The 10672-nt window shown below is 40.9% G+C and overlaps 1 protein-coding gene across 1 annotated transcript; it reads right to left on the bottom strand.

Annotated features, from left to right (window-relative positions):
* Positions 1–511: 511 nt before the first annotated feature.
* LOC102792010 (protein phosphatase 1D-like) lies at positions 512–9629 on the bottom strand. Its single transcript, XM_006799494.2, has 6 exons — positions 8960–9629; positions 6955–7183; positions 4764–4888; positions 4466–4647; positions 4002–4229; positions 512–2683 (listed from the first exon to the last, which is right to left on the bottom strand). The coding sequence occupies exons 1-6, from the start codon at positions 9474–9476 to the stop codon at positions 2246–2248; spliced, it is 1719 nt and encodes a 572-aa protein (XP_006799557.1). The 5' UTR covers positions 9477–9629; the 3' UTR covers positions 512–2245.
* Between the last annotated feature and the right edge of the window lie 1043 nt (positions 9630–10672).

Genomic DNA, 10672 nt, shown 5'->3' on the forward strand with positions numbered 1-10672 from the left:
TCTACTGGATAATAGCAGCAAATGCATGGTCTATTACCTCTCTTCTCCCCCTCTACAGCAGCGGTCCCCAACCCCCGGGCCTTGGACCGGTACCGGTCCGTGAGTCGTTTGGTACCGGGCTGTGAGAGTTGAGGCTCAGGTATGAAATGTATGGTTTTCAGGGTTTTTATCGGTTTTCAGCGTTATTTTGTTATTGTTTTTATCGTTAATTCGGTTTTCCTTGGTCTTTTCACGTGTGTTATGAATAAATCTTCTTTTTTTTCGGTACCGGTACTAGTTTTATTTTGTTGTATTTATCCGCAACACCTTAAAGGCCGGTCCGTGAAAATAATGTCGGGCATAAACCGGTCCATGGCGCAAAAATGGTTGGGGACCGCTGCTCTACAGTATATCTCAGCGCCACGCTAACTCAAGACTATATACTGCGCACAAATGTCTACTGATTAAGCAGCTTTACCAAACAGCTAATCTAGTTATCAAAGTTGGGAAACTATTGAATGATGACGCTGTGTGAAAAATGAGAACTTTATTACAACACGCAAACACTTTATACCCAGTCAACTTTCAAAGTCTGTAACTTACACAGTTAAATCTTGAAAACCGGCAGCATTTGGATACAAAGTCAGACCAAAGCATTTTAATTTGTCATAACACACCACATGCCCATTAACACCCATCTGGACACGTCACAACACATGGAATAGATCTGAGCATGCCAGACTCCTGAAACACCCCCATTACTTTGCATAATGATGTACTGTACAAACTTCTATTGCATATTGACGCACCGTACAAAAACGAACAAACCCTCAAAGTAACAGGAACAAAATATTAACCACGCAGAGCAGATTTAGTGTGATGCAGTGCAAATGGTAGAATTAGACTAACTGAAGGTGCGTGGGGTTCGAGGCCGGGCCACAGAGATTGTCACCAGTTCAGTTCCCAAATATGTAAAATAATGTGAAGAGCACGTCGGACTCGGCTGTGCTAAGGCATCCATGACATTTTAAAATGGAAAAAGAAGGCAACGAATGAGCCGGGACTTTTGCTGAGCTGCCGTATAAACACAACACCACGAATCGGGCACTTAATGTAGTCAACTCACGGAACATAAAGTGTTGCCTTCGCAGAGTCAAACAAGCTGCGGATGCAAAACCATGCATATACAAAGAATACAGTATAGAACAACAAAGAGGAAGACATGTTGAAGTTGTTAGTTAGTGCCTAGTGGACAGGTAGCGTGCTTGGCTTTTCCAATGCGTAGACACCCGTTCGAGTCAATAACCTCTTTTGCTGCCTTTATTAATTAAAGTTGTAAAGAGGTCCAAAAGTGTCATTCAATTGGCCAAATGATAAATAAAAATAAATTAAGGCGAGTGGAACAGAACAATAGGAAAACCCAAAAATGAAAAAAAGAACTTGAAAACAGTAAATGACCATTTCACTCAAATTGTGTACAAACAAGTACAAACTATTATGAGAACATGTAATCTGGGTGAAGTTAGCTTTTAACACAACACAAGCTATGCATGAAATTCATCAATCATATGAGTAAAAGCTGTGATCATAACAGCACATAATTAATACAGATTAAAACCCGGAACCTGCATAATTTCCTCACACCTGTTGCTTGAACCCTAAAGAACAAGTACTAGAGGCATCTCTCCAAGTGAATACACAGAACCTGAGCCTCCCCATTTGATGTGAACTGGCTCTGAACCCTTTCCAGATGCTGAGTCAGTAGCACATTTAAACTCAGCAGGGATCCAAACAACTGATGTGAAATATTAAATCTAGTCAAACAAAGGCTAGCATGTAATACCATCCACCAAGTTAAAAACAACAACAACAAAAAAACCCCAATCTACAATAGTTCATGAATAGTTGATTAAAAATCTCGAGGATCACATGCTTAACAGTTCTGCTGAACTGATGTTGTGCCAGATTTTCTGATCTCCCATTAGCTGGCTTCTGAATATATTGTACAAACTTAAAAGTATGACACTCGGTAGCGTAAACAGGGCAAATCAAAACTCAAACACAAAGTGGGGGCAAAAAATATATAAAGGAATAACATATTCACAATATCTGATATATTTACAAAAGAAAAAAAAAAGGACTTTGTAGTAAAATTATACATTTAGGAATAGGCCTGTGGCACACCTGGTTCAAAGTCACATGTGCACATCATTAGTTCATTAGTTCAGCGTCGTGGCCACAAACCACCTTGTGTATGAGACCGGATTCAGCACACGCACAAGGCAGCGTTATGGTGCTGTGAAAGGATGCTGCGTTCCTCAGAGGAACTTCTTTCTCTGCTTTGAGTTTGAAGGGACTGTTCGTTTTCCGTCTCGCCGTGAGTCGTCTTTGGGGACAAACCTTTGTTGGGAGGCCGGCCGAGCCGACGATGAGGACCTTTGAGTTCTGGGGAGACGTGCGAACAGCGGCGAGACCTTTTTATTGGCGGAGGGGAAGTAGCACAGTCCATCTGCGTGGTTGAGTCTTGCTTTTCAAAAACATTGGCTGAATTGTCTGAAGGGGGCAGCGCGTCCCCGACGGAGTCGATGTCGGGTAAGAGCTGTGTGGTCGCACAGAAAGCGGCTTCGTAAAACCCAAATGCCTGCTCCAGAGTTGTGGAACTTTCTTTGAAAGGCGAGGGAACATTCAGTGGTTCGCCACTCCACTGAAATAAAGCGAAAATTAAAAAGTTAGCATTATTATTGAGTGATTAAATAGAATTCCAAAATCTAAGTACACATTCTTTTATTTTGAAATCCAAACACAGTTGTCAAGAATAAACAAAACAAACAAATATTTGCCATTTAATAACTTACGACTAAAAATGAGATGGACTCATGGAAGCTATATTATATGAATGGAGACAAACTCAGAGATATAAAAATGAAGCTACACGGAGTTTTATGCGTATTGCATGCACATGTGATAAATGTGCAATTGATGCAAACAGTAAATATCGATATATGACTGGCATCTGAAAGAATGATAAAGGTGAGTAAATGCAGTCCTAAAAATCCCCGTCTTCCATCTGTCCGCCTAAATAAACTGGTCATCGTTAACAATCATCATCTTCTCTGGAAGTGTAAATATACTCTCCCAATGCCATCTCACAGCGTTAGATGAGCTGCAGTTCAGAGTATGTGTAAAAGCGCTCATATCATAAACTCATCAGGGTTACCGTCTTCTTGACTTTAAGGATGCTAAAGGCACTGGCGTCAATAAACACTGAAAAATTTGACATTTTAAATAAGATCTTTGACAGAAAACACAATGTAACACAATTCCTAGACGCCAGCTGTTGTGCCAGTGCAACCTGGGAATAATCTGAGAACAGCAGCCGTTTCACCGTCTCCCACCACTGGTGCTCATTTGTCAGTAATGTTCTGGTAAATACCAATGAACAGATTTAAATAAACAAAAGCGCTACATTGGAGGTAATAATACCAGTATTTCAGAACAAATTAACTTAACCGGTTGTACAGAGATGTGGTCATCCTTTGATGCAACCAGCTGCATTTTCCTATCAGATTCAGTAAGACCAGCCTGGATCTTGAGAAGGACAAATCATGGGCTAATCATTTTTGACACATTTTCATTGCTGAGTCAGTCACCTCACTACCACTCCAGGCATGTCCATCCCTCATGTTCTTCTCCAAATACCTCATCTTCTTCATAAAACATGCCATCCACATGCTCCGCCTGTTGGGCCCCGAAAACAAAAAGTGATTTGGTAAACCATCGGTCTTCTGATGGAAACTGACTGTGTGACCTTTGGCTAATTTCTCTAGGTGTTTACCAATAATCATATTCCAACTGGTGAAAGTATTAAAATGATAATTTAAAAAAAATGGACTGAAATATATATATATAGAGGACAATACAGTGAATAGCCAAAGACAAACACACACTGTGAACACACTGTGTATATATTTTAATGGAAACAGAGCAAAAGGAAAAGGCTAAAGAAAAGCTAGGGCACTGACCTTTGGGACCTCACATGTGTTATAAGTCGTCCCTGGGCCAGGAACGTGGTCAATTCCTGTAGCCATGTCGACAACAATCTCATCTCGATGCATAGGGATAGGTGGGCCACCGCGTTCCTGTAGGGCTAGGACGATCACTGTCGTATTATCTGCACGGAGCATGCGTTCCTTCCAAAACAACAGAGCTGTGCATCCCAGCCGGCGGGCACAAGACATTCCCTTTGGCCCCTTAATAAATTAAGAGATAAAGAGAATCAATGTTTTCAGGTTTCCAGTGATACCACTTTAATTGAAATTGTGTTTACTTGAGGTGAAAGTGTGAAAATCAATTCAAAACTGCCCCACTCTAATAGGTACAGCAGGCATCTACCTTAAGAAATGTTGTAACCGTTTTAAATTCCAAACCACTTTCTATACTGCATGTAAACATAACGTAAAAATATTAAAATGGTACTATTACGTACCACCATTTTGTCGTGACTATAACACATATTAACAGCATTCTTGGGTGGCATCATGTTCCACAGTCCATCACTGCCGAGAATAATGTAGCGATGCCGTTTGGGGTCAAGGGTCATCACGGTGGTATCAGGCTCAGGAGAAACCACAAACTCTCCACTGTAGAAATCATAGCTCCAGAGGTCACCTGTCAACACACAAGAAATTATAATTAGTGGGAATAGATTAAAAAAAAAAAAGGCCATCACTCACATCGTGCACTTACATTTAAACATCTCATAAATAAAGAGTTAAATTTCTCACCAAGGGATCGGGCTACAGCCAGGAAAGGGATCTGGTCAATGACTGTACTCCTCCTCACAGGGCCATTATGGGTCAGCCTAGGCCTCTTCCACACAACACGGTTCACCCCAGATTTTTTCATTACACTACAAAATAAAACAAAGAAACGCTTCAATACAAGGTTTTGCTCAAAATCATTGTTATTAATGACACCCGCACACATCAAGTGAACTGCAGTCATCATTCTACTGCTTGCAGTTAATTGCAGCTTGTGTTCACACAGTGATAATAGATATAATCCTGCACAATGCCAGTTAGGCTGATTTGGGCATGATCAAAAAAAAAAAACAAAACACATCTAGTTAGTTCCAACTTGCTGGCCAAACATCCTCTGACTATTACTGTAGATAGCTAGCTATAGATACACCCATTGTCCAGTATGTTAGGAACACCTGTTCAGCTGAGTGTTAATGCAAATATCTAATCAGTCAGTCACATAGTACCAACGCAATATGTTTAAGGCATGTAGACATGCTCAACACGAACTGATGAATTTCAAACCAACCTTCAGAATGGGGAAGAAAGGTGATTTAAGTAACTTTGAACATGGCGGTGTTTTTGGTGCTGTCTGAGTATTTTGGGAACTGCTGATCTACTAGGATCACACACACAACTATCTCTAGGGTTTATACAGAGGTCCCTCCCCAAAAAAGAAGAAAAAAAATCCAGCAAGCTGCAATTCACTGGGTCAAAATGCCTTGTTGGTGTCAAAAAAGGGCCAAACTGTGTCAAACTGATAGGAAGACACTAACTCAAATAACCACTGGTTACAACAAAGGTAGAAGAAGATGATGCAGAAGAGCAGTTCTAAATCGACCACACACTGAACTCTGAAGTAGATGGGCTACAGCAGCACAAGACCACACTCGGTGACAGTCCTGTGAGCTAAGAAGCCTCAGGAAACTGAGGCTACAGTTCACTTGGCTCAGCAAAACTGAACAAGAAAAGATTGGAAGAGCCTTGATTTCTCCTGCAACCCATGGATGTTAGGGTCAGAATCTGATGTAAACAACACTAAACCATGGCTATTGCACCACCAGGCTGCTGGTGGTGCAATAGTGTGTGGGGGAAGTTTTTGTGGTACACTTTGCGCCCTTTAGTGCCAAGTGAGCATCCTTTAAACACCACAGGCAACCTGAATATCGTTGATGAACATGTCCATCCCTTTAGAACAATGTATCTAGATGCTTATGGCTGAACTTGTGATGCTCATCTTGTAAACAAGGACCGAAATGTCTGAGGAATGTTTGGTTGCTGAATCTATACCATGAAGACTTTTTCAGTTCTGATGGTGAAAGTGGCTCCAGTCCACTACCAACTAGGTGTACCTAATAGAATGTCTGCTTAGTGTAGTCAGTATTATGAGAAATGCTAGCTAAAGTTAGAAAAATTGATTTGAGAAATCCCAAGCTGATGTATCAGTTCAGTCTCAAGAGTTTGGACGAAATAGCCATACCCATATTTATCTGAAAGGTTACAATAACACTGTTTATCGTCTGGTTAATGCTAAGTAATATTATCTAATATGCAACCAATGCAAATTGCTCAATAGCCGAAGCAGCAGCTAGCTAGCCTTAGCAGGCTAGGTTTCTAAAGTTCGCACTAGAAAAATGCTAAATGGATTCTATTTTATGCTGGGACCAAGCACACTTGGTTATGTTTATTTCATGATTAACGGACTCCTTTTTCTGCATTATCATTAGCCAGTTTAGGAACAAGCACAATCAAGACAGCTTTTGAACTTTCACTGAGAAGCCAACCTTCAACCATTACATGTGGCTTAAAGGTATAAGACGCCACCCACTGAGACATTAAAATATTTTCAGACATTGGTAACAAAAGGTGTTTAATACATGGACAAGCTATCCAAAAGACATTTAAGCTTGACAGAAGATCAGCAATGCTGGAACTGAACAAATGCCTGGATTTGAATGGTAAATGGGCTGGTTCTTATATAGCACTTTTCTACTCTAGCAGACTGGAGCAGACGGGGATAGAACCACTAACCGTCTGATTAGTAGGTGACCTGCTCTACCTCCTGAGCGAGAGCCACTTTACATTTATTATTTGGCTATCTGACAGAGCCTCTAACTCTGTAGTCTTGACAAGTTCCTCGCAGAAGAAGTTCTCTGAGGTTCTGTTCATGACTCACCTGCCACCAAGTCGTTCAATCCTTTCCTTCTCTTTAGGAAGTTCAGGTTTATGGTCTTGTGTTACTTCAAGTGCCTGGAGCGTGATGTCAGAGTCATTTTCTTTCACTCCAACCACTACAGCTGAATCCCCTACGTGGGCAACATACATGTGAACCCCACGGATGACAATGACACTAGCTGTGGTGCCCGATGTACTGGGCAGCCCAGTAATAGTCTTTGGCCACTCAGCTGTAAGGGGAAAAGAAAAGTCAAATGTAAGTCAGCTTTCTGAGACCACTTAGCAAAAATTCTAGACAAGCGTACCAATATAACAAGAAATGGTACATTAAAAGGTAAGCAGAAGTTACATTAACATTATGAATATGATACTTAGAAACTTACTCCAGACCTATGAAGCATAGAATTATAACGAATGCAAGGATTAACAGTGGATTTCTGTTTGTGTGTTAAATCTATGCCTTAGATAAGTTGTAAATAAAAACCTTAAGCTGATGTAGGTTATGCCGTTGGCTCTACAGAGATTCACAAGTCTAAATGAAGCTTCAGTGAGCTAAAAAGCTGATCCAATAAAGGTGTTAGTACTATCCGAACTAAAGGGAAGTGGTTTCAAATGGTCCAATGATAATTGAGTTAATTGATTCCCATTATCAATGTTGGTATATGTTTTGTTTGTTTCCCCTAAAGTTGCACTGGAAAATAATGACGTTAAACTCTTACCAATGGAGCTGCTCCCTGCATAAGTCGCACACAAGAGTATTTTTTTCTTTTTGTCAATATTGTATGATAATAAAAACAGATGCATTGACTGTAAAACAACAAACAAACAGAAAAATACAGGCCTGCTTTTTCCCTGCATCGAAAAACAAAAAAAGAAACTGAATTAGAAATCTAGGCAGAATCACAGTTGGAAAGCTCATATCTAAAACAGCCTACCACATAAAAAGAAAAATTACAAGGTAAGGTAAGAGTGAGAGGCATATGTTCACTTTTGAACCCCGAAATAAAATTTTATAAAAACCTCTACACTGCCTTATAACCTTTAGGGAAACCACAGGAAACTGTGGATTTTGCATCTTTGTGACCTCTTCTTACAGCACCTACAGGAGGAAATGAAGACTGTGTGTTTGTGTGTGTGAGAGAGAGTGTGACTGTGTTTTAAGGGCGGAGGGAGGGGGCACACAGCTGAAAACTGTTTTTTCACTTTAAAAAATCCAGTCCCATAAAGCTCATGTTACCATATATACTTTAAAACCCGCAGTCCCATACTATTTGGGAAAGACTGAACATTGACTCGTGGTTAATTGCATTTCATTCCATTTATCAAAAATAATGAAACTATGAATATTTTCTCCAAAGTTCTCAGAAAAAAATAATCTCTAAAACAGTATTTTCCCTGCGTTTTAATCATTAATGTCTTTCGCGACCGGGCTTAGGGGGTTGGGAAGCTCATCTGTAACCGGAAGGTCGCCGGTTCGAACCCCGGGCTCTCTGTCCTGGTCGTTGTGTCCTTGGGCAAGACACTTTACCCTACCGCCTACTGGTGTTGGCCAGAGAGGCCGATGGCGCGATATGGCAGCCTAGCTTCTGTCAGTCTGCCCCAGGGCAGCTGTGGCTACAACTGTAGCTTGCCTCCACCAGTGTGTGAATGCGAGAGTGAATGAATAGTGGCATTGTAAAGCGCTTTGGGTGCCTTGAAAAGCGCTATATAAATCCAATCCAATCCAATCAATTAATGTCTTTGCATCCTATCATATCAACATCATATTGTGACAGCCTCGAAGGCTGAGTCGAGGTCAGATGACAGCTCGCTGTTAATTGTAACGGGATTGGCCGTCGGGGGAGCAACCAGCTGAGTGGGATGCTGCCTCACGTGACAGCATTTTGCCATCTAAGATGCCGATACTCGTAATTGTTAGATTTTACGCCCGTCGTGCTGCAATAAAGATCACAAGCGAAAAAAATATGAGGGAATAAAGTGCAAGTTAGATAACTTAGATGACTCACGTAGCTCTTTCCACATTGCGTGGTGGCAAGCGATGAAGCCTTTCCGTAGAGCGGTACACACTTCGCTGTGATCCTTCGACCAAAACCCCCGTTGCCTTTTCAGCAGACCCCACAGATTCTCCCTGGCGAAATGTGCTGCTTCTCGGCCCCCGTGGCCATCGAAGACGGCGAAAAACGCCACGGACCTTCGAGTATCAACTAGATTTTCCGCGTCTTTTTGGTCTGATGTTGGTGCACTGATGTTGCCGCTATTCCCATCTGATAAACTCTCTGTCCACGCTGCAGTAGCTGGACTCGACTCGGCGGAAACCTCGTGTCCGTGGGTCTCACTCTGAGTCTGTTTGATAGCTTCACTTTCCGCTTTCCCCGGTCCCCCGTGTCTCTGAGAATTTGGATAATCTTCGGCTGGCGTCGGCGTCGGCTCGTACTCGAGTCTTATCTCGACAACATCCTCCATGTATTTTCTCCCCCCTTGCTCGGAAAATGCACTCATACGGAATATCATTGCGTCGTCCATGACTGTGAACTCCGTGTGGCACGTACCTAAGCAATAAAAGGCTGCATGTAGTTGCGAACTGCAGCTCCAAGCTAAATTTTTAAACCGATTTTGCCGCGATTGTGTAGCCGAAGGCTTCCTGTCTTTTTTGTTTATCTTCTCAGCGACGTCCCGCTGTACGTAATGACGTCGCTTTACTCTCTCTCTCTCCCTCTCTCTCTTTAAATGCATCAACTCAGACACTTCGCTTGGCACTCCCGCCTGTCGTGCTGCCTTCATGGCAGCTCGAAAACCTTGCAACGACAAGCTCATGTTATATTACACCTGAAACATTTGCTTTGGTATTATAGTGGTAAGAATAAATAATTTTCAAAATCCGACTCTTTATTTGGCTGAAGCAAATCACCCTAAGATGGCAAAAAAGTAGACTTATTAAACATTATTTATTAATTTAATTTATTTTATTTATATAACCGGACTATCAGTGACTATGTGTTCAGAAACTTCAGTTTCTATAAATTGGGAAAAGACATTTAAACATAACTGGAAGTTATGCAAGGTTTTGGTCTCAGTTATGAAAAACCGATCTGAAATAAAGCCAAAAAACCTTGTGCTTTTCAAGGTAAAGGTTTCCAATTCACACAAAAATTACTTACTAAAATAACTGTATCCCACTCAAACTAGTTAAGTATTAACTGCACATAATTTGATGGTGGCTGTAACAAAAGCTTATAGTACTAGAGATACTCTACAAAAAAATAAAAAAAATAAAGAAATAGATAAAAAAGTTTTTAGAAAAAATAGTTTTGTCTCCCTCCATGGTTCCACCCCGCTTTGCTTCCTGTTAAAAATGAGTTTTTCCTTTCCACTGTCACCAAGTTGTTGTTCATATGGGTTCATCTGACTGTTGGGTTGTTCTCACTATTACTGTAGGCTGTACTGTCTTTATCTTACAGTATAAAGCACCTTTAGACGACTGTTCTTGTGATTTGGAAATCTATTGAAAACTGAAAATGTATTGGAAACTGAATTTAACTGTGTTTTTATTGATTGATTTAGTTATTTTCCCTTCATACTCAATCACCTCAAATTACACAAATTTATCATGACTAAGCTAGCTGTTGTTCCAGTATCCTAGCATTGTGTATAAATTGTGCTATGAGAAACAATGTTTGTGCTCACACAAAGCTACAACTGCTGGACAGAAATCTCCAACA

Source organism: Neolamprologus brichardi, chromosome 10, assembly GCF_056152115.1.
Source record: "Neolamprologus brichardi isolate AB-2024 chromosome 10, ASM5615211v1, whole genome shotgun sequence".
Classification (NCBI taxonomy): Eukaryota; Metazoa; Chordata; class Actinopteri; order Cichliformes; family Cichlidae; genus Neolamprologus; species Neolamprologus brichardi.

Excerpts from the sequence above, each read along its gene's own strand:
- LOC102792010 (XM_006799494.2), bottom strand. The coding sequence starts at position 9,476 with ATGGACGACGCAATGATATTCCGTATGAGTGCATTTTCCGAGCAAGGG. Across the intron at positions 4,648-4,763 it reads GGCTGTAGCCCGATCCCTTG|GTGACCTCTGGAGCTATGAT; the intron begins GTGAGAAATTTA and ends GTGTGTTGACAG. Across the intron at positions 2,684-4,001 it reads ACACATGTGAGGTCCCAAAG|TGGAGTGGCGAACCACTGAA; the intron begins GTCAGTGCCCTA and ends GCTTTATTTCAG.